Raw genomic sequence first — 25,228 nt, forward strand, 5'->3', positions numbered from 1 at the left:
CCTAAGTGCGTTTTCACATTATCCGATTCGATATCGTATGTAGGACCGATATTCCATACATTACATGGCGCCATCTTGGATTTTTCGATTGAAATATTTCCAACATCCGATATCGGATCGGATAATGTGAAGACGGAATAAGGCTATCTGGAGCGACTGGGATTAAGCCTAAGATTTAGCTCATAACTTTTTTGGGTGGAAGTCTGGATGAGAAATAAATGAACACAAGATGTTGTCGTTCACATTTACTAGCTCACAGTATTTACAAAATTGCACAAAGTGATATTTACATGCACACACAACTTAATATAGTATATTTATTAATGTATTACATTAATAAATTAAATTAAACCAAACTTCAACGGCATTTCAAATAGGCATTCCGTTAGGAAGTGCTTTTGAACGCCAGCTTAAAAGAAAAATCGCTGGAATAAGGATTCCTCGGATTCTTCTGAATCATTCTCTTCTTCTTCTATTACTTCTTCTTGCCTCTTGATTTCCTCTTCGCCGCTTTCGAGGATATTTGCTTCTTCTTGTGCCCTCTGCCATTCTTCGTCGTTTTCATCGTAACCGTATTGTAGGATAGACCGCTTCTTACGACTTTCTTCCTGGTCTTCAGATTCTTCTTCATTTTCTTCTTGTCTCTTTAATTCTTCTTCATCCTCAATATCTCCACTTTCTTCTTGAGCAGACCGTTTTTTACGACTTTCTTCTTGATCTTCAGATTCTTCTTCAATATCTTCTTGTCTTTTTAAGTCTTCCTCGTCAGCAATGTCATCGTTTCCTTCCTCTTGTGCAGATCGCTTTTTACGACTTTCTTCCTCATTTTCAACCTCTTCATTTTCAACTTCTTCTTGTCTCTTTAAAGTTTCTTCATCTTCAATACCTTCCGCATCCTCTTCTTGCCTTTTTAGATCTTCCTCATCTTCTGCTTCCTCATCTACATCTTCTTGCCTCTTGAGAATATCTTCTTCTTCAATATCTTCCGCACCCTCTTCTTGCCTCTTTAGCTCCTCCTCTTGCTCTTCTCCAGGCTCTTGCTCGTCTTCTTCCTGTCTTTTTAGGTCTTCTTCATTTTCTTCCTCATTTTCTCCTTCGAATTCTTCTTGTCTCTTTAGATCTTCTTCAACTTCCTGGTCGAGCTCTTCTTGGCGTTTATTGCGGATTTCTTCTTCTAAATCCTCATTGACATCATTTTCCTCTTCAGCACGCATTAAGTTCTTTAATTCTTCTTGTTCAGATTCCTCGTCAAGTTCTTCCTGGAACTTAAGGGCGTGGTTGCGTTTAGAGTCTTCGGGATCATCATGGTCATGTTCGTGGTCATGATCGTGCTCATGGTCATGGTCGTGATCGTGGTCATGATCGGGATCATGGTCATGATCGTGCTCGTGGTCATGTTCGTGGTCGTGGTCGTGCTCGTGGTCATGGTCGTGGTCGTGCTCATGGTCATGTTCGTGGTCGTGATCGTGCTCATGTTCATGGTCATGTTCATGTTCGTGGTCATGATCGGGATCATGGTCATGATCGTGCTCATGGTCATGTTCGTGGTCGTGATCGTGCTCATGGTCATGGTCATGATCGTGGTCATGATCGTGATCGTGGTCATGATCGTGATCGTGATCATGATCGTGATTGTGGTCATGATCATGGTCGTGATCATGATGGTGGTGATGATGATCATGGTCATGATCGTGGTCATGATCGTGATCGTGATGGTGGTGTTGATGATCATGATCATGGTCTTCGCTTTCTTCGTCATGTAATCTCGCCTTCAAGAATTTGACGATCGCATCCTCTTCCCAATCATCACCGGAGCCTTCAGCTTCTTCGGAGCTTTCATCTTCTGAGTCCGCTTGGTTTTCAGATTCTGGCTCGTTCTCCTGTTCGGGTTCCGGTTCAGGTTCCGGTTCGGGTTCCGGTTCGGGTTCGGTTCGGGTTCTGGTTCGGGTTCGGGTTCGGGTTCTGGTTCGGGTTCCGGTTCGGGTTGTGGCTCAGGTTCCAGGTCTGTTCGACAGCTTGCTGGAGGGTTGGTCCAATCGCACACCTGAAAGTTACATTAGATGGTTAGTGGTACGTGGTGGTGGTTAGTAGTGGTACAGTCAGCTGCAGAGAAAAGTAGACCCCCTTGCATATAAATTTATATGCCAGGGGGTCTACTTTTCTCTGCAGCTGACTGTACGTCGTCATTAAATTCCACCATAGGACTTTTAGGCGCATGGTAGCCACGGTAGGTTTCCACCCTCACTTGGTAGATATTCACCAATTGGCACGAAGCGCTTTGATCGCGCTTTTTCTTCTTTTGTTATGCACACTGCCTAGGAGTGGAATTCTTTGCCGGCGTCTATATTTCCGAGCTCATATAACCCAGCGTCATCAAATCAAGATTGGACAGACACCTTCTGGGCAAGCTCCAGCTTAAGCCACGTTCTTCGCCTCGATTAGTCTGTGGTCATGAGTTTGCAAAAAAAGAAAGCTCTCCTCACACATATTGTCTTCATATCTTACCTGTTCCACTTCGTTGAACCAGGAGTCTCGTGGACATTCCATCAAGTAAGCTCGACCGGCATAGCATTGGTAGTAAGCGCTGCAGCCTTCCGTGCTGGCTATACGTAGGAAGTTCTCCTGTCCCGCGCATAGTGTCTCCGGGTCTTGTCTCAAGGAGATTGAGAGAGCGGAGACGCTGGCCACCGCCAGAGCGCACAGGACAAGTCTTAGGGCTACTGGAAGGTAAATGAATATATATTAACTTTCTGTGGGCACAAGAATTACCAAGTTTTGGGAATGACCAGGTCCTGTAGCCGAATGCCATTTCTGCGACGCGAAACGCCACCGAAACGCCGTAGAAATGTAGTCTGGCTCTGACGCGCCAATGCGCAAGAACGATAGAGATAGATAGCTACGAAAGTGATATTATAGTGAGCGTTTCTGTATTCGGCTACGTACACTGGCAATAATCTAGAGCTGATCTATATGGCACGGGTTTCACGGGTAGGTAAATACCTACCATCAATGGAAAACACAACTTAAAGAACATAAATTCAAAAATTGTTACTTTTTTTTTCTTTTATGTACGTAGATTTTTACGCCGTCTGAATGTTTCGATAGGATTTTTAATTGCCTTCCTTTTTTCTAAACTTTTTCCAAGTTTTTTTATAAATAAGATAGAATTCACAAATGATGAGCTCCAAAACATTAGCGGGGAATGGTAATACAGTTAACATGTAATTGGTAAACTCGATAAGTATCCTAATAGGCAACCAGTTTTGGTATTCTAGATAGTGACTGTCACCGATATTGCTTTGTTAATAATATTTTGCACGGGTGACAACAGTAAGGCTTATAGGATGGTGATAAGCAATAATGTGTCAACCCACAAAAACTAAAAAAATGAGATTTTAATGCCATGTTATAGCTGGATTTTTAAACTTCTATTTGCAAAAATGACCTTTTCATTTTGAAAATTTTCACTATCCCAAAAGTAAAAAAATAGGTTAACACAAATCCTTTATCGTGTGTTGCCTGTTTTGCATAAATGTGTCAAGAACCTTAACTTATTATAGTAATTGGCAGAAGACATATTTAAATTACAATAATGTGTTATGAGGGTTGACTCAACGATTTTTTTACACTTGACTCATTCTTGCAAAACGCAAAAAATGACATAGTTACCCACTATGAGACTTGATTGATTATTGCAAAATGATATTTTATTCGTTGTTTTATGCTACGACCCGTGTTATAAAACATAAGTCATTATTGTTAAATTATATTCGGGTCATAAATTGTTCGTTTTTGGTGTAAGTACCATGACACTATATTGTAAAATATAACTGTTCATATTAATTTATGTTTGAATAAGTTATGACTTAGTCCATTAGTATATTTTTGCACATGAATGGTAAATTCAGTACGAAATTGAACATTTTAAGTCATGAATATACATATTCGTTATTATAATTTGCAAACATTTTTTGCAAGTACGTGTTTATATAAAAATCTAATATAAGCTACTATTTTTTTATAATTACTAATTACATTAAGACGTGTTAATGTATGCATAAAAATATTGTTTGATTTTTGAATACTTACTGAATGGTAGTTTATTATTTTGTTAAAGATATTTTATGTTTTGTTCTTGTACAAGTCATGTGTTATTCATAATTTAAATGACTTAGTCTATTTCTTAGCGTAAAAAAATATTTTGTTGTATATTTTAGATAAGTAGTTTATTTTTTTTAAAGATGATTATTTGGTTTTTGTAACGATTTTTTGTTGAAAAAGCACAGATAATTTAAATATGTGTCTAGAAATGATCATTACTCTAATAGTTAATTTATAGTATTTTATTCAACAGGCGTTTAAAGGAGGTCAAGAAATATGAGTGGCGTACTTTCCACGAGTATTTTGGAGTCAGTTAAACACCATTGCATACAATACTTTTACAACGACCATGCACTTAGTTTTTAATAGTTTTTTTTAATAATTCTCGCGAAATTCACACTGTTTCCTGTATTGCAAAGGTTTGCACTGTCAGCTCAGCTGCCCAAAGCCTTCCCGCGCACGCACGCAGTATGGTTAATGCAATGCGTTGCCATGATTACAGAACCAAACAATGCGTTTTCAGTTTTTTCGATACGCACAATCCTGTAAATGACGAATAACAGTTCGGGAGTAGAAAAATCATTAAAAGGTTTGATTAATAAATAATGTATTGATTCCTACATACCTAATAACTTAAGTGACCATGACTGATATGTTACTTAACACTTATAAAGTTAAAAATATGCATAGGTAGAGTATTTTACAACAACAATTTATGTGCTTTAACATGTTTATTTAAGACTCATAGATATTTTTAAACAATTAGCAAAAGTGGGTTAAGTATCATAACACAGTCTTGAAAAAGTTTGACGTCGTCGAACAATTCGCAATAAAAGAAAAGGGCATTATTTCAGTCAAATTGAAGTTTGTTTTGAAATTAAGCTACAATAATCACTACTACTGAACGTATTATAGCTGAAAAACACAACAATCTATATAAAAACATTTTTTTTTAAGAGAAACACAAAACAATGAGAAAAAATCTTTAGACGCCATTTTCTCAAAATGGTTGGCGTGTGGGTTGACACATTGTTGCTTATCAGCATTATAACCTAAATAAATAGCATTAAGTACGTGACTTCGGTCTGTTTGTAAGGGCCCTGAAACGCGTCTAAACTGAGATGAGCGGTTTCGAACTATTATTCAATTATTTGTTTAGGTGGTAAATCCATACTAATATTATAAATGGGAAAGTGTGTGTGTCTGTTTGTTTGTCCGTCTTTCACGGCAAAACGGAGCGACGAATTGACGTGATTTTTAAGTGGAGATAGTTGAAGGGATGGAGAGTGACATAGGCTACTTTTTGTCTCTTTCTAACGCGAGCGAAGCCGCGGGCAAAAGCTAGTAATTTCATAAAATTATCCGAAGATATACCGATAATGTTGCTAATAAATCACCAGCAATATATTTATCTCAGTAAAAGTACTAAAATAAGTTATTTTTATGTCAAATAAAACATGCATGTTTATTTAAACTGCTAACTCTGAAACTAGACGAAATACTTAAATAATATTTTTGTCTTTTGTCCTAAATGGGAATCATACGCTGTTAATAATATTAAGTTAATTACACCGTGTAAAGGATCATCATTTGTGAGTGTGTACAGGAAAACGTCCCACTTTGTCGATTGCTAAAAAGCCGCTTTGTAGGGCCACTTGCACCAACTTAAATGGAGGGTTAATCCACCATTTTATATGGAATTTGACAGATGACAGCCCACTAACCCTGAGTTAAGTGGTTGATGCAAGTGGGCCTTATTCATATAAAGATACAAGTAAATCACGCCTTCATGCTAACCGACAAAGTGACACGTTTTACTAAACACTCACTTCAAATTTTGCAAATGGCAAATTTTGCCCTTTAAGTCTATATGTATAGATAGATAGGAAAGCAACCATTGAGTTTGTTGAACTTCAAAAAATTAAGAATTTTCTTTGTTTATTTACAAAGTCCTGTAAATTAAAAATGTAAATTAAAATTACGACTTTACTTCCTCTAAATTAACGTTCTTTGTGAAACCACAAACTTTTAGCTCTGCAAATGCCAGGAAGTTTGTTACAAAGTGCAAAGCAGCCGAGTTATTATCTGCGATCTTTCACATGATAGATCAAAGAAGTGGTTTAGGTACAGCAAAAATAAATAGAGTATTTATAATATAATGTAAGAGGGAATATTACGGCAATATCCTGCTATTAGATTGTAGCACTATCACCACAGAATATATAATAGTTCAAGTACAGAAGGTCCACTGCGTTGATGTTCACGAAATGCCGCCTTTTTAGGGTTCCGTAGTCAACTAGGAACCCTTATAGTTTCGCCATGTCTGTCTGTCCGTCCGTCCGTCCGTCCGTCCGTCCGTCCGTCCGCGGATAATCTCAGTAACCGTTAGCACTAGAAAGCTGAAATTTGGTACCAATATGTATATGAATCACGCCGACAAAATGCAAAAATAAAAATGGAAAAAAATGTTTTATTAGGGTACCCCCCTACATGTAAAGTGGGGGCTGAAATTTTTTTTCATTCCAACCCTAACGTGTGATATATTGTTGGATAGGTATTTAAAAATGAATAAGGGTTTGCTAAGATCGTTTTCTGATAATTTTTATATTTTCGGAAATAATCGCTCCTAAAGGAAAAAAAAGTGCGTCCCCCCCTCTAACTTTTGAACCATATGTTTAAAAAATATGAAAAAAATCACAAAAGTAGAACTTTATAAAGACTTTCTAGGAAAATTGTTTTGAACTTGATAGGTTCAGTAGTTTTTGAGAAAAATACGGAAAACTACGGAACCCTACACCTACACTGAGCGTGGCCCGACACGCTCTTGGCCGGTTTTTAAATGCCTACAAAATTATAATAAAGAAACGAACCGCACGTGCGCAGCGTCGGTTGATAGGGTTGCTTATGGATTAAAACGAATTAATACTCAAACAGTTACTGTTATTTGAGAAGTTTGATTATGGCATGATCAATGCCATTTTTTTTTCAAAGTTGTCCACCCCACTTTCCTTGCAACATGGGTATTTATTACGCGATTGATACTCAGAATCGCGAGGTCTTTCGATCCTGATGGGAGAAAAAAATGTCCCAAGAATTCCATACATTTTTTCGAACCTTCCATTCCGTTACCGTCATACAAAATGTATGAAAAAATGGTAACGGAATGGGAAAAAACCTTGGGACACTTTTTTTTCTCCTATTAGAACTGAGAATAAAAGAGCTCGCGATTCGGAGTGGAAACCACATAAAAAGTTCCAAATTTAAAAAAAAGTGGGGGGGGGGGGTTGGTAACTTTAAAAAAAAATGGCCCTGATGCATCAAAGCGGTGTGTTTATGGCTTCGACGACTTGCATCCCTGTCACACTTACAACTGCGACACTTTGGGCCACTTGCACCAACGAAAATGGAGGATTAACCCGAGGGTTAACCCACCATTTTATATGGAATTTGACAGATGACAGCCCACTAACCCTGAGTTAAGTGGTTGGTGCAAGTGGGCCTTACGAATTTACAAGTGCGTCAAAGGGGTAAGACGCCATACATGGTTCATCGTAGACCCTCCACAATGTCCTAGTTCTACCCCATCTTTTTTTTAATACCACGTCGGTGGCAAACCGGTATACGGTCCGCCTGATGGAAAGCGGTCACCTAACCTATGGACGCCAGCAACTCAGGGGTTGTCATATGCGCGTTGCCGGCCTATCTGCGCAGAGTTTTGCGTTCAAAAGAGAGATAAATTTCACCTACTTAGCCTTACTTTTTTAAAGCCAAAAATTAAGATATTTTGAATATTACAAAAAACATCTGCGATTTCGTCTCACTTTTCCTTATTTTATCATCTGATTATTTCAAGTGGCAACGCACTGAGATAAAAAATTCCAAGATACAATGCGAAACTGTTGTTCAACAAAGATTAAACTACAGTAGCTTGATTGTGTGAAGTTCCTACATCCTTTAGTGAGAAATTGTTACGTACTTAGTGACTTCTAAAGCGTATTTCGATTAGGGTTTCTGCTCGAGAGTCTCGAACTCGAGACTTCTCGAGAATTTCGGCTTCATTCGAGACGAGAAAAAAATGACAGGTACTCGAGACGTCTCGAGTCCCGAATGTAAAGTACGACCTGAAGTGAAATTCAACTTTTTACCTTCTGTCCGGTCTCATCGCGAGGCGGTGGGGACAGTGTCGAACGGCGGCCATAAATTATAACGAGATAAAGCGATCTAACCTCTCATTCCAACGTAAGCTGGCAGCGACTTTGGCTAGTTTTGACAGCCTCGTGTTATTTAAAAGCAATTCGTCATTACGAAAAAGTCAGCGCGTTTATGTATCTTGGGTCATTGATAACCTGCGAAGAGTGCTATGGCTAACTTCGACAAGATTTGGAAGAACAGAGGAATCCGACGTCAAAATAAAGTGCGATTATTTCGATCTTCTTGTCTTCTCGATAATCTCGATATTTATGTATGGTGCCAAAACTTGGACCCTGAAAAGTTTTGATGTGGCTAATATTGACGATAATGATGATCTCAATAGATGTGGTGCTGGCGAAGACTGCTACGAGTATAACTTGAAAAGCTAGAAGAACTAACAAACATCTCTATTTTGCAAGAACTGAATATCACCACACGGCTCTCCAAAATATGCCAAGAGCGACCCTCAGATTTTTCGGACACATTATGAGAGCACCAATGCATAATATGGCGAATTAATGGTAAACATTCGTGGGGTGGGGCTCGTAAGAGATGGTCTGACTGTGTGAAGAAATCGTGTGGCGGCAGAGTATACTGTGCAGTCCACATGGCTTTTGACCGCGTTCAATGGAGACACGCTACTTGTGGTCACGATCCTCGGCAATGAGGAAACGAGGAAGAAGAAGAAGTTATTTTAAACGTTTAATTTCAATGACATTATGATTTAATACATGACATTTTAATTTACTTAACCCGTGCACAGGCGGGGAAGTTAAAGGATTAGGTATTATTTTCAAGACTATAATTGTAGTTTTCTTGTTAAAATTTGATTTATGTTTATTTCAACGAAGAGTTTTAGTGCTCTTACGCATTTTTTATAATAGTGTGGTGCAATAAAAACTACTAATCATACATACATACATACAATCACGCCTGTATCCCATAAAGGGGTAGGCAGAACACATGAAACTACTACAGCTTCAGTGCCACTCTTGGCAAAATAAGGGGTTGAAAGAAAACGAAACTGTGACATTGCAGTGACAGGTTGCCAGCCTCTCGCCTACGCCACAATTTAACCCATATCCCATAGTCGCCTTCTACGACACCCACGGGAAGAAAGGGGGTGGTGAAATTCTTAACCCGTCACCACACAGGCACTACAGACTACTAATCATATTGTTGTTTATTATTTTATCAAAATTTTACCATTTATAAAAAAAGACTCGAGACTCGAGAAGACTCGAGACTTTAGGCTCGAGATTTCTCGAAACTCGAGACTTCTAATAGGTCGAGAAATCAGAAACCCTAGTATTTCGATCAATATTTACCGAACAGAACCGACCGGTACCAGTGGAGACCGTTTGGGGCGGCTTATGACTAGCATAGGACGCTGACATTCATCAAGCGCTCAAGCGTCACTGAATACCTAATGCAAGACAAAGCAATTTTTTCATGCTACATCGGTAGCATACGCTCCGCCTGATGGAAAGCGGTCACCGTAACCTATGGACGCCTGCAACTCAAGGAGTGTCACACGCGCGTTGCCAACCCATTAGAAACTTTGTACCTCCTCTTTGCTGTGTTAAGTACACAGCTTTTTCTAAACATACATGATTTAAATAGTAAGAGGGTGATTATGAACAGGTAGTAAATAGTTGAATTTGATCTCTGGATTAACATCTAGGTATTTGCATCTAGAATTATAGGACCCTGTAAGCAAAGGGAGATGTTCTAATGCTTCATCTGCAATAATGTCAAAATTCATGTATTCCTAGTAGCTAGTCGATGTAAGTAGGTAAAACCTTTGAAAATGGGCTACCTATATACTTATTACCTAAGTTACCTATCATGTTTTATTTAGGTAATTTATGTTACGTGTCTTACGTGCCATTTATTCAGAGCTTTTATCGCAGATAACTAAATACCTATAAGTACTTAAACTTATATTATTTAAGTGTTCATAAGGCTCAGTCAAGTTGTAAGTCAGTAATCCACTTTGAAACAAACAAAAAGTCAACAAAAAATTCTTACATCTCTTGAAAAACTTATTTGACTGGTTACATTAATATTATCAATCAGTCACCCTTGGCAGTAGGTACTATAACTTGTATTTAAAAAAAATTCAAAAATTAATTTGTTGTATTTGTAAATAATTCGACTTTATGCTAAATCATTATGTAAAAATTATGTAAATAATAAATACTTACATGTCATTTCGACCGCAATGCGCCCCTCGGCGATCCTCGGCAGAAATAAGCTGAACTGGTGGCGGAGGTGAATTTTATCGAGATCATTATATCAGGAGAGGCTGATAACGGGCCAGCAGATACTCCGATACTGTCGATCACCGCTATCTGTTTAGACGGGAGTCTACATGCGACTGAGTAGTTGCGACTGGCGACTGGACTCGGGGATTCTACAGGATATATTTACATTTTCAACACTCTTTTCGGTCGACCTGTATGTAACTATGTAATGGAATCTGAGGTAACTAGTAACTAATTAATTTAAGCATCTTCCAAGGATCGTAGCGTAATAAAATTGGTAGATATATGTAGTTTTGATGACAATACAATTATGGTACCTAGTGCCGAACTGATCTGATGATGGAGCCGGATGATATGAACTGGAACTTCATGATGGAACATCGTATCATAGCTGTTTTTGGATTTCTATACAACCTGGGTTTCTAGGGCATTTTCAGAATTTGGACCCCCCAATAAGCATAAGTTGTTAACAAAAATTAACTCGCTGTCAGTTTTGTGACGACAATTAGGCTGACTACTGGTGCCTTTACCCTATAAGTACCTACCTACGTTCGAGCAGATATTCCGATACTGTAGAACACTGCGATTTGTTTAGATGAGGGTCTGGATGAGACTGGATACTTGCGACTGTTCTGCGACTGGACTAAACTACAGGTTTACCTACAGGATATATTTTCGTTTTTACGCTGGAACAGATACTCCGATATTCTCGACTGATATGTTAAGGTAGGGGGTCTGGATATAATAGCAGCGACTGTTCTGTTTTGCAACTAGACTGACGTCGGGATTTATACAGGATTCCTTTTATTTAAATTTGTACGCCGGAGCTTGAGCCGGAGATGCTTCAATACTGTCGATCACCACTATTTCTTGAGACTGGTTGGTTGAATAGTTGCGACTGTTCGAGGTATATTGCGACTGGAATGAATATATTTACATTTTTACGCCGAAGCACTCATGTAGTTGTAGGTATGTTGTCTGGATGACACTGAAAAATTAAGACTGTTTTGTTTAGTCACAGTTCGGAAGTCAAGTTTTATACAATATAATTAATGAATGAATGAGCGCTTGGTTAGAAACACATACAAACAACACAAAACAACAAATAAGCCTACATCTATGTAATTGAGTTTACAAGTTAGATTGTTATAAACGATATAGACGGTACGAAACTTCAGGTGCAAGTTTCATAATCGTTCGGCTGAATTGTCTGCAATTTAAGTTCGGTCGCCGTATAAATGAGCCTTAATAATTCAAAGATGGATTATCCATTTGATATGAAAAGTAGCGGATTTATCCGTATACATAATATAGTGCTACATGATACAGATGTAGTTAAAAATGATATTCCTTCGCATTTTTAAGGAAACGATCGTATTTGTCATCCTAGTTCAGTCAAAATCAGTAGTTCTTGTACTGAGACTGACTGAAATACCATGACACGTTCGTATGTTACCGTAAATTGTAAAAATACGAAGAAAAATCATTTGACACTACATCTGTACTACGTAAATGATACGAGTGTCGCGACAAACGAAAAGTGAATCTCTTAAGAACTATCATAGCAAGGACATATAGAAATGATATTACATATATCTACTGGACATATATACTTGGACAGCTTGGCAAAAGAGTAGAAATTAAAATGGCAACATCGTAGTGCCGCCATAATTCCTCGCGTATGGAGGTTCAAAAGGAATGATATTTACGATGTTGGCACTTTTTGATTTGTAGGTACTATTCTTTTGTCGGGCTGTAGCTACCACAGCTACCTAAACCAATTGTTTAACAACTTTCAAGTCGGGGAATAATTTCACTAAATGCTATATAATCCATTATACCAACAATCCATTATATTTCCAAAAAGATTTGCATAAATTGTAAAACAGGCCTAAAATAAACATCGCAAGGGCATTCGCTTTCACATGATACAACATCGAAATGAGGCAAATATTGGCGTCAAATATATACCTAACCCCTTTTGCCTCGTAGCAACAGTTCTCTCCACATGCCTATAGTAAGTTTAACCGAATAATTAATAAATAATGTGAACAAAGAATAAATTTGACATTTACGATGCCATAAGCCACTTTGTTGACTACCTTGAGTTAACTTAGTTCAACTAGATTAAAATCGCAACACTGAAACCGCCGCCTAAACCAACTTCAGTGATCGGCCATCGTGCAAGCATCCGACGCATTTTGTTGACCTTGAAGCAATCATGACATCCGCACTATCCGCAGACATGTCAAATATACATGACTTGCCCGCGTTAGCAGCGTTAGGCACTGGTCCCATCGCGAGCTAGTAAGCTATGAGCTATCGGCCACAAAAACGAACAAAAGATAAGCACTCCCGTGCAAATAAAAGAGACACGGCGATTTTGATAGCTCACCACTGGGCGAGTAACTATAAACATCGCCGTGTCTCTTTTATTTACATGGGAGTGATTATATTTTGTTCGTTTTTATAGCCGATAGCTCATAGTTTACTAGCTCGCGATGGGACCAGTGCCTTAAGCCAGCCTAATCAAACGTCGAATTTCTGGAATTTTGTCGCCTCGAGTTCAAAGTACTACTCGGTAACGTCACGGCAAATAAATGATAAATTTTGGGGGACACCTTACCCATCAACCTTAGCCCCAAACTAGGCAAAGCTTGTACCTACCTACTATGGGCGCTAGTCGACGATATACATACTTGTACAGATAAATACACACTTCTTAAAAATACACTTTTCTTTTCATACAAAGTGGTTTGCACTTAATCTACATAAATGCATAGATTAGACACATTGGTTATACAGTCCGATAGTCCTGGGTTCGAATCCCGGTAAGGGCATTTATTTGTCACAGATATTTGTTCCAGAGTTATGAATGGATTAAATTCGAGTTTTGAACTCTTATAATATGTAGAAACCAAAGAGGATCGAGTATTATAGAGCGAGTTACTGTCGAAGTAAAATGTGTAATCACAGTGCATACTTAGACTGCCATCTCTCGATACAGGTTTAAAACTTTTGAACCTCAGTTTTGACAATTTCTTAGCTTGATATGTGTTTAAATGTCAAATATTAATATTAGCGCCATCTAGCTGAGCGTAGGTGCCCCAAAGGTGTAATGCCATCTAGGCCACCGTACCTTTTTCTGTATGGTACTGACGTACGTTTTTTTCTTAGACTTTATCTGTCTATACGGATTATTCTTTGGTAGAAACAAAAGAAGGTTCAAATTCAAAATCGGAAAGTTTGTGCTGGGACTATCGAGGATAGGAAGTTAAAAAATAAGGCATCTAAATATGTCGTCTTATGCTTCGTAATGGAGTGACTTTTCTTGTAACTAAGTACTTACACTTTACCGGAACTCTACCATAAATGAATTACAAAGGAGGCCTTATTTTACCCTTCTAGACTAAGAGCTGGCCTTGTAAAATGCCAGATAATAATGAAAACAACGAAATGTGTAGTATAGGTACTTCTGAGTACTTCTTTGTCCAATTAATTTGTTATTTTATGTAGGCATAAATATAGGAAAAAAATGTATTAGAGCACACAAACTTTACGTTAATATATACATATATATAAATACCATATAAAATGGTTGGTTAACCCTCCATTTTATATGGTATTTGACAGATGACAGCTCACTAACCCTGAGTTAAGTGATTGGTGCAAGTGGGCCTTAGACACCTAAGTCATGCCACTGACGCCACACACCAACGGTGTTTAAAATATGACCAATTTAGGCAAGCGCGTAAAGCGGGGCAATTTAATGCGCGAAATTTGAAATTCGCTTAGCTAGCGAATAAGCGGAAAGCGAGGTTGCCTAAACCGGAGTACCTATTACCATATAATACGGGACAGACAAACCCCATACAAAAAAAGCGTAGCCCTGAAATGTATGGGCCTTTTAGAGTTAAAAACTAGATGGCGTTGGTTCGCAGATTGGAAGTGGACAAAATCATATTTTCCCAAAAATATTTGTATATATAATATGTTTTTATTTTTTATAAGAACAAATGACATGTTTTTTTATTTTGATACAATGATATCACGTCAATTTACATTTTGAAAAAAAAAAAAAAAATTATACATATATTATTTGTAGACATCATCAGTGTAGATATTTAGTATTTAATAGATGGCGCTAAAAAAATAATGGAGGTACGATTCTTAGAATGAAGATTGTTTAAATATTCATTGATTGATTGATTTCTTACTATGAAGTATGAAGGTTGTATTGATTAAAATAAATAATCCCTGCTATTACTGTACCATTTTTCGGGACTAGCTCTTCTCTTACGAGTTAAAAATACTTCATCTTCTTCAACGTGATATTTATATTCGAGTTTCCGCTCACTGTTCCCTGAGGTCTTTTGTTCAACAATCATATTAATGCAATCCATTAATGTGAATTTCATTCATGAAAGGATTAACACCTACGTGGTAAAGTTTGGCGCTTTGTATAACTTTATAATTAAATCTGGGTGATGAGTGCTAAACTAAAATGTCATATTAGGTAACGAATCAAATTATGTTATAAATAGTTATTTGTTTTACGGGGCAAAGTTGTTGTTTAACCGCACGTGCCCGTATGATACCCGAGCAAGCGAAAGATTCCAATATTGAACCGCAAGTGCTCGCTACAGCAAATGGAGAGAGCAGCGGAGCTATATTCGCATCTATGTATTAATCACCAATTGGCCGTCCCTTCGTATAATAGGTACTAACAATAACAATTTTCTTTCCTCAAAACCGTAAGGCACTAGTCCCACAAAAAGCGAGTAAGGCACTGGTCCCACCGCGAGCTAGTAAGCTATGAGCTATCGGCTATAAAAACGAACAAAATATAAGCACTCCCGTGCAAATAAAAGAGACACGGCGATATTGATAGCTCACCGCTAGGCGAGTAACTATAAACTTCGCCGTGTCTCTTTTATTTACGCGGGAGTGATTATCTTCTGTTCGTTTTTATAGCCGATAGCTCATAGTTTACTAGCTCGCGGTGGGACCAGTGCCTAAGCTATGAGCTATCGGCGATAGAAAGAAACAAAAGATAGAGAGCGACTATCTTGTAAATAAAAGAGAGAGAGCGAGCGATTAATAGTTCACTCATAATCACGTCTCTTTTTTTTTTTCCTCATATTATATATTTTTCTATTCATAGAGGAATAAGTAAGGGAAGAGTTGTAACTCCATACATCAGTAAATGCGGGTTATTTGTATAGGCATAGTTAAGTGACATCCAGCGACAATCACGCGTCAACTAGCGTAAATTATCAGTACTGCTAATTGTCAATAGATGTCGCGGCGAACGAAAAGTCTAATACTCACCAATTTTTAGCTAATATTACCATAGTATTAATCAGTATTCTGTTTTCAATTCCTTCTGCTTGTAATATAAGTTGTAAACTGTTCTAATATTAAATTTTTGGCAGACGAGACACAGTTGCCACCTAGTATCGAGTAGCGGTACTGATAATTCACGCTATTTGACGCATGATTGTCGCTAGATGTCACTTAACTATGCCTATAAAAATAACCCGCATTTACTGATGTATGGATTACAACACTTTGTTACTTATTCCTCTATGCTTCTATTTGCACGGGAACATCTACATCTTTGTATTCGTTTCTATCGTATCACTGTGAGAAAATACAACCAGTTTTCATGTTCGTTCAACAAGTTTTTTGGTTAAAATAGCGCCTACGTGCTCTTTGGTTCAAACAACAAGCTACTTGTCATTTGAATCGGCAATATATTTGAATCAACAAGTCGATTTTATAAAAACAACCTGACACATATTGTTTTAAACATACGTTTGGTTGATTCAAACGGATAAACCGCAACAAGTCGAACTTGTTAAATTCACAATGCAAATTTCTCTCAGTGATAGATAGCTCACACGTTGCAGCATCCACTCACATGATGTATCACGCAAGTAAACTGATAAACCTACGTGTCTCATGTCTATGAAATTCCCTAAATATCTAAATACATACTCAGTAACGACGGTAACGAATTTGATAACGTAATCTACGTTACCTTATCTCGTTATTGAGCTTAGCAATTGAGTAGGTACTTGATATTAGACACCTTTGTTACGCGTGTACGTTTCGCAATAGGTACTTAAGTATATAAATGTATAGATAATGACTTTATTCAATTCTTTATTTTTTCTTTATTCAAATGTATAGAAATGACTTTATTCAAGGTCAAATTACTTTACCCACTAGTGGATAAAATGCGTTTTTACCCGCTGGTATTAAAGGACAAAACACGTGTTTCCGAGCTAGTGAGAGGAAAATAATTATACCTACTACTTACACTGAATTTTCCAACATTACATAATGTAAAAGGCGGAAAAAGATTAAATGGACAGTTTTTGATGGTCAACGATTAGATAAAATGTGTCGCTTAGCTTCAAACTTGGGTAAATCCATTCTGCTATAAAGTTGATTATCTTACAGATCATAATATTTTTTTTATTGAATCAACCTTAAAGCAGAATGGATTTACCCAAGTTTGAAGTAAAGCTACACAAATATTCTTCACATTTTTGACAAGACTAAGTGGTGCAGTAAAGATATTTATAACAAAAGAACATCGTCACTACTTTGAAAAAATCTCGTATCTCAGGCTGCTCCTCAGTAAAGAACGCAGTAAGTCTATATGCATTCCATACATATTACAATTTTAGTTTCATTGACAGACGATGTTGGACAAATAAATAATTCTGTATTCTGTATTCTGTATTCTGTATTCTGTAAAAAAGATACAAGTTTTTTAAAAAGTAGTAACGACATGTATGTACTTAACCAAAAGATAAGGAAATAATACTTTAGGTACTTTCTAGAACAGCAATTGAATTAATTTATTTATCGAGTCCTTCTAATTCTTTTAAATCTATGTGGCCTGTTTCTTTTACTTGTTTTGCAACCATACAGTTGTAAGTTTTTTCAACTTCATCGAAGAATTATTTTTTGCTCGATACAGAAAGTTATAAATAAATTAAAGCCTAATAAATACTTTGCAATCAGTTTCGATCTTACCTAGAAAGTTAGAATAGAAGTATAAATAGGTAGGTACTTTAATAAAAAATATTCAGGAAGTTTTCTTAGGTACTTATGTACTTGAATAAATAAGCTTCTCTGTCTATAGGTACATTCGGATTTCCTAATAATTATCACTGTCAATAGTTACTTTTCTTTTAACAAAAATATCCGATTTTGATAGTGATATTTCCTATTTAGGCCTATTTGACGTACCTACAGTCGAGTTAGTTGAAAATTGAGTAGTTACATGTATATATACCTACACACTTATGTACCTACAAATGGGCCTGTCTATATAGGTGCGGTGCGGCGTCGCGTCTCAAAAACGTAACTAAATCTAAGGAATTTTTATTTTAAGAAATTCCTATAGGAGTCGAGCCATATTTTTACAGCTTCCCACCCTTTTAGCTTCAATTTTGTACCAATCACTTTTATATTTTAGTGGCAAGTCTCTACTTGTACCGATTTATTTTATTTTAAAAACTACTTAAAACTTGTGTGAAGTTTCGACAATATCACAAGTTGATCGGTTTCGTTGATTAAAATAAAATATCAGGTGTGGCGTGATTTATCAGAAAATATTCGTACAACAGTGATGCGTCATTCAGTTAGTAGTTTTAGTGTTTGTTTTAAATTTCTATTAACAAAATAAAAGCATTCTAAGCTGACGTGACAAATTGGGATATACAGATTAATTTAATCTTAATCCGTGAAAGACAGATTAGCTTGAAAACTTTTGGCAGCGAAACAAAATCACAAAATACAATTTAGGTGGACTAATTTGTAGACGCCGAGAATTTGCTTTTTGCAAAATAGTTATTTGTTATACAAGGGGGCAAAGTTGTATTTTAACGCCGAGTGTGGAATTGAAAAACGAGCAAGTGAAAGGATTCTATAGTTGAACTTGCGAGTTTTTTAACACACGAGAAGTAAAATATATTTGCACCCGAGTGTAACACAAAACTTTTCCCCTCACTATAGCGAGGAAACTACAACGCAAAAAATGCGTCTATCACTGCTTCCAGTAGTTCCACAGGTGGTAAATCATCTTTATTACTAGATTCACCTGCTTTTATCAATTTTAAAGCAGTTAATTTGACTTTATTCAAGGTCAAATTACTTTACCCACTAGTGGATAAAATGCGTTTTTACCCGCTGGTATTAAAGGACAAAACACGTGTTTCCGAGCTAGAGAGGGGAAAAATAATAAGTATAATAACTTTTAAAATATTAAAAGAAACTCGGGCTACATTACGACCTGTAAAAAAACTTACCGGCCTATTATATTTTTCCTTAAGAATTTTGTACCTACATCGAAACCAGCTAAATAATAATATCTCGCACGAAAATATTCTCATATTATCACTAAATAAGGACAAACAAATAAATATCAAGTCCGCTAGGTATATACCTATACTAATAACTAAATAAATTCATAATTACTAATAAAATTAGAAGTCAACTACTCACTAAATCCACTCCCTCCCGCTGCAAAGGAGCTAGGTAGAAATTACCTATTTTTAACCCCCGACGCAAAAACGAAGGGGTTTATAAGTTTGACGTGTCTGTCTGCGTGTTTGTCTGTCTGTCTGTCTGTTTATTTGTCTGTCGGTGTGTGTGTGGCTGTCTGTGGCGTCGCAGCTCCCGAACGGATGAACCGATTTAGATTTAGTTTTTTTTGTCTGAAAGCTGTTAGTCGGGAGTGTTCTTAGCCACCGAGTGAAATAAATCCATCAATTAATTACACATTTATGATTCAAAATCATCATTCAAAGGTCAATTCTACCAGCCAGCTTAGGACATGATTTGTATGAAATAACTTTTTACTTTTGTGGAAATGGACATTTTTCAATCGTTTTTGAAGAATTAAAGAAAAGAGACTGTCAGCACACCTCGGACACTGGCGGTCAAATATATGAAAGAGGCGCGTTCCTAACACACAGTCTAAGCTCGTGTAGGTGAACGCGTACTATGCTTGTATGAGTGACATATGACAGGTCGACTGTTCGCGTTTTTGACAGGCGGTAACTGTGAGGTAACCGAGAGGGGGTGGGCGGCACTTTCAGCGGGGAGCGGGAGTAGGAGCGGGAGTAGGGAGCAGTATGGACTGTACGATAGTACTCTTTATTATACTGTGCTGTCAGTTGGTGTGGCGAAAAAATAATTCAGTCTTTATTTTTCTTCTTTTGTTTTCGTGCAACTTTTATGAAATCATTTTGTGCTTTTGCCTGATGACGTAGTATTTTATAATCCTTATGTAAGAAACAAGGAGGTATATGAGATTTTCTTCAACTTTGTCTTTGTTTTTATAACTTTTAAGTAGGTACTTTTTGTTTCTGGAATAAATTGAAAATATCCGTCTTTCCCAGTACGAGTATTCGTTTTGTGTTCAAATTAAAACTTGTTAAGATACTTATTCTCGTTTTGACTTCTGAGAAGGCATTTTTTGTTAAATGCCTGTTGACTCGACATCCGAGTTTCGAGATAATTATGTACAGTCAACCAATTGGAACCCTAAGCCACTTCTACAACCATGTCAAAATGACAAGCAGTAAAAGATTTCTTACAATCTGATTTAAAACGTCACTATGACAAAGTTCTACAGTGGTTCCAATTGGTTGACTTGACTATCATCATCCTCCTTGCGTTATCCCGGCATTTGCCACGGCTCATGGGAGCCTGGGGTCCGCTTTGACAACTAATCCCAAAATTTGGCGTAGGCATTAGTTTTTACGAAGGCCTTGTTGGAATTAGTCCGGTTTCCTCACGATGTTTTTCTTCACCGAAAAGCGACTGGCAAATATCAAATGACATTTCGCACATAAGTTCAGAAAAACTCATTGGTACGAGCCGGGTTCGAACCCGCGACCTCCGGATCGAAAGTCGCACGCTCTTACCACTAGGCCACCAGCGCCTGTACACTTGACTGTACAGTCAGCCAAAAAAGTGGTTTACCACTTTTCGACCTTGAGTATAAAAAATTAAAAATAGAGTCGAAATTTGTAAACCACTTTCTTGGCTGACCATGACCGGACGTATACATTTAGGTAACCGTGCTTAAGTAGGAAACAACAATTAATGGAAGTTTCTTATGGGCGGTGGTATGTTATTCCAGCATTTTGTAGTGGCATATCTAAAGCTGCTACGAAATGCAGCTGCATTGTGCCGTGGACAGATGAGATGTAGACGCTTAACAAGCCTAAAATGAGAAAATTACAAATTTTTCAATGATTTCCTATAATAAATTTTAAACAAACTTTTATAACTATACCAAAGTTAGTAAATCCATACTTATAATATTATAAATGGGAAAGTGTGTGTGTCTGTTTGTTTGTCCGTCTTTCACGGAAAATGGAGCGATGAATTAACGTGATTTTTTAAGTGGAGATAGTGGAAAGGATGGAGAGTGACATAGGCTACCTTTTGTGTCTTTCTTATCCCTCACTTCTTTAAAATGGGGGTGGAAGTATGTATGGAGATGGAGCATTCCCCTATTTTCGAATTTAATGCGAACGAAGCCGCGGGAAAAAGTTTTTAAAGTGTATATTTGAATCCACCAAGAAAGAAGAACATAACACAAATGCAAACAATTATAGGCATATAATATAGTCCCATTGTTTTCATATGTAATTGAAAAGCGCGTAATTACAAAAACAAGATGCTAACAAAAACAATGCTTTTTACCAGAAAAGCTGCGAGCGAGGAGAGCCAAAAGCTTAATTAACTACTTGCAACTTAGTCTTTATTTTAAGTATACACGCACATACATATACATAACTGTATTCCTATAGAGCTATGCAGAGCATATGAAACAGTCTAGCCGAAGTGACAATCGTTGGAGTTACCAACGTGGCGATCGAAACGCTTCCTGGCTCTCTCGCGCCAGCGATAGGGAGAGGCTAGCTACGAAAAGTAACGAAGCGTAAGCGATTGTTACGTTGGCCACCTTGAAAATGAAAATGAAAAAATGAAAATGAAAATTAAATATTTATTTTACAAGTAGGCATATTACAATGCGCATATGAACGTCAAATAAAGCTACGCTGGCTCTAACCCTACGTCTCAGCCTCGAGAAGATTTCAGTCCCCCCCTCAGTTGGAAGATATCCACTATGGGACCGACAAAAAACTCGGCGGGCCACTTCTTTTCAAAACAGAACATATTTTAATGAACATGCATTCAATAACAAGATATTTAACATGCAAAAGACGTATTCATCAAAAAAATATTGATAGCAAGTCTGACTTGCGCAAGTTTGGCTCTATTGGCAATTAAGGAATTAAAAAAAACGGAATTGTCATATTGCCATCCTTCGCTCGTTCAGGGTGTGAACAACTAAAGGCTATTTGCGCGAGTGTATATAAGTATGTAGAAAACGATCTTTTATATTAGCAAACGATTTATCATTGAAGGCGGTTTGGTGCAAGCGTCTTAATCTCCTTGTCGATCGCAGCGTCTCTGACGTCTCTCAAAGGTTGACAACAATCTCAAAGGTAACAATTTACATCATGCGATGAGATGAGATCAGACGTCAGTTCCAGCGTGCGTAGCCGAATTCACAAACGCTCACGAAACGAAACGCTCGTAGATATCTATCTCTATCGCACTTGTATTGGCAGATTACCTTTCGCGGCGTTTCGTTTTCGTTTCGCGTCGTAGAAATGCCATTCGGCTACGGGGCTTGGGCTATGCTAACACAGATTGTTTTATTGCTAATGCAGATTCTCAAATTTTGGAACTGGAAACTAGAAGAATTGTAACGCCAATTACCTAGAAAATTTTTGGAAGAAAAACAGTAGGTACAGTACCCGGCATAAATAAGTGATGATTTCTGTACCTTGTCAATTTTAATCGTTTGACAATTTCGTATGACATTTCAAACACGACGTTAAAGTGACAAGGCACGGAAATCATCACTTATATGCCGGTGACTGTACAACACATATTTCAATTAGGTCCAAGTTGTCCTAAAAACACAATATTTTTTCGATAAATCTAGTCAGTAACACTAGTAATTTAAATTGAGATTCCCTAATCTTTTTTTTTTAATTTGATTCCCTAATTGAAAGCACCTAAAATGCTAAAATAGAAAGGAGCCCGAAGTAAACTCATAGATTTAGAGTTTTCTGATCCAAATAGGTATATTTGAGGACCCACTGGCCCCGTCTCATCTGCACCGAACCTCCGCGAAGGCAGCGGCGGCAGCAGAGGCGGCCGAGAAAATGAAGGTAGAAAAATACAGCGGTCTCGGGCGTCTCGGCACTGAATATATTTTTAGGGTTCCGTAGTCAACTAGGAACCCTTATAGTTTCGCCATGTCTGTCTGCCCGTCCGTCCGTCCGCGGATAATCTCAGTGACCGTTAGCATTAGAAAGCTGAAATTTGGTACCAATATGTTAATAAATCACGCCGACAAAGTGGTAAAATAAAAAGTGGAAAAAAAAGTTTTATTAGGGTACCCCCCCTACATGTAAAGTGGGGACTAGTTTTTTTTTCATTCCAACCCCAACGTGTGACATATTGTTGGATAGGTATTTAAAAATGAATAAAGGTTAACTAAAATAGTTTTTTGATAATATTAATACTATCGGAAATAATCGCTCCTAAAGGAAAAAAAGTGTGTCCCCCCGCCCTCTAACTTTTGAACCATATAATACAAAAGTAGAACTTTATAAAGACTTTCTAATTGTTTTGAACTTGATAGGTTCAGTAGTTTTTGAGAAAAATACGAAAAACTACGGAACCCTACACTGAGCGTGGCCCGACACGCTCTTGGCCGGCTTTTTTATTCCATTCGGCGTCGAGACCCTTGGTCCGTGGGGCCCTGGCGCTCTGAGACTCTTCAAAGATTTATCGAAGAGACTAAGAGACGACACCGGAGACCGAAGAGCTGGCAGCTCGCTCAGCGTCTTCGGCTCAGGGGCCGTTTTTAGATTTATTTTAGAATAATTTTAGATTTATTTAGTTTCATTTCTTATTTTAAGTTTAATTTATGATTTACTCAGTTCAATTTTTACTTTATTTAAGATAATATTATGCTAATAAATAATCATTGAGGACCAGGGTGCGTAGCCGAATGGCACAAACGCTCACGAAACGAAACGCTATATCTCTATCGCTCTTGCGTATTGGCGCGACAGAGCCAGACCACCTTTACCGGCTTTTACCTTTCGCGGCGTTTCGATTTCGTTTAACGTCGGAGAAATGCCATTCGGGGCCGGTTATTAAAATCAGAATAAGCCTTGTCATATTTATAAGGCTAATTAAAAGCTCATCTGTCCAGTGCAGGACTAATTATTAGCTCGGAATATAAGCAATACAGGCTGATCTGCTTTACGACGGGTCTGTCCCGCCACGTGCCGGTTTTATTGCGTGCAGTGCACGGTATATGGCCGGTGCACAGATAATAAAAAATAGACGTTACAACGAAAATAAATAGTTTTAACCATAGTTTTATAATTTGCTATTCATATTTATATATTGCCTGCGTGGCAGCCGGAACAGCCTTCTGGCTGTCTTAGCTGATCGCTGGGATAGTCAGCACCTCATACACTGGACTAGAATGCACTCGGTGGTGGCCACCACACGTCATATAACTGAGTATGTAAGTGGCTGTTACCAGGGCACTCAGCTTTTTGTCCAGTAGGTACATAATATGTTAATTTTTAAGATTAATTTATTTATAATAAGTTTTTTAAATAATGTAATGCTCACTGTATGGACTTTGGTCTGAAATTAAGATTTTTTTTATTACAAACTTTGTACATACGACGAAAATACCTATAATATTTAAAAAAAATGTGACAGATAGAGGCGGACATAGTCGCATCATAAGAGTTCCTTTCGTACCTTTTTGAGACATTTAATTATTATAATCAAGGAAATATGTAATGTTTCCGGATCGGATTTTGCCTTAGCTACCTATACAGGGTATTTATTTGTGTGATGAGCACAGATATTTGTTCCTATTCAGTATCAATACTTGATTAGGGGTCACGTTCTATCTTGCAACGTGCCGGTTTTATTGCGTACAGTGCACGGTATATGGCCTGTGTACAGGGGCCATTTTTTTCAAAGTTGTCCACCCCACTTTTTTTTGGATTTGGAAATTTTTATGTGGTTTCCACTCAAAATCGCGAGCTCTTTCAGTTCTAATAGGAGAAAAAAAGTGTCCCAAGGTTTTTTTCCCATTCCGTTACCATTTTTTCATACATTTTGTTTGGCGGTAACGGAATGGAAGATTCGAAAAAATGTATAGAAATCTTTGGACTTTTGGAGAAATTTTTTTTCTCCTATCAAGATCGAAAGAGATCGCTATTCTGAGTATTAATCGCGTAAAATATACCCATGTTACAAAAAAAGTGGGGTGGACAACTTTGAAAAAAAAAATGGCCCACAGATAATAAATGGAGGGTACATGTAAAAATATATCTTCTGCCCTGCGGCCGGAAACGTCAAATTTCAGGCCACTGCGTTAAACGAAGTTACCGTTTCCCGGCTCCGTCGAACAGAAATAGTAGACTGTGCAACAAGGGGAGGAAGTTGAGACTCGAGTTTGTGATATTCAACAACACAATGTTACACACAATGTTTTTCATCACGCTCGCAATGTAAAA

At 37.5% G+C, this 25,228-nt stretch overlaps 1 protein-coding gene across 1 annotated transcript; it reads right to left on the reverse strand.

Annotated features, from left to right (window-relative positions):
• Positions 1 to 232: 232 nt before the first annotated feature.
• LOC125232142 (clumping factor B-like) lies at positions 233 to 10,590 on the reverse strand. The gene is given in 4 exon segments (XM_048137772.1): positions 233 to 1,928; positions 1,931 to 2,044; positions 2,506 to 2,720; positions 10,500 to 10,590. Coding segments are annotated over 4 exon segments (1,854 nt in total). The 5' UTR covers positions 10,507 to 10,590; the 3' UTR covers positions 233 to 410.
• Between the last annotated feature and the right edge of the window lie 14,638 nt (positions 10,591 to 25,228).

The sequence above is a fragment of the Leguminivora glycinivorella genome, chromosome 12 (genome assembly GCF_023078275.1).
Source record: "Leguminivora glycinivorella isolate SPB_JAAS2020 chromosome 12, LegGlyc_1.1, whole genome shotgun sequence".
Classification (NCBI taxonomy): domain Eukaryota; kingdom Metazoa; phylum Arthropoda; class Insecta; order Lepidoptera; family Tortricidae; genus Leguminivora; species Leguminivora glycinivorella.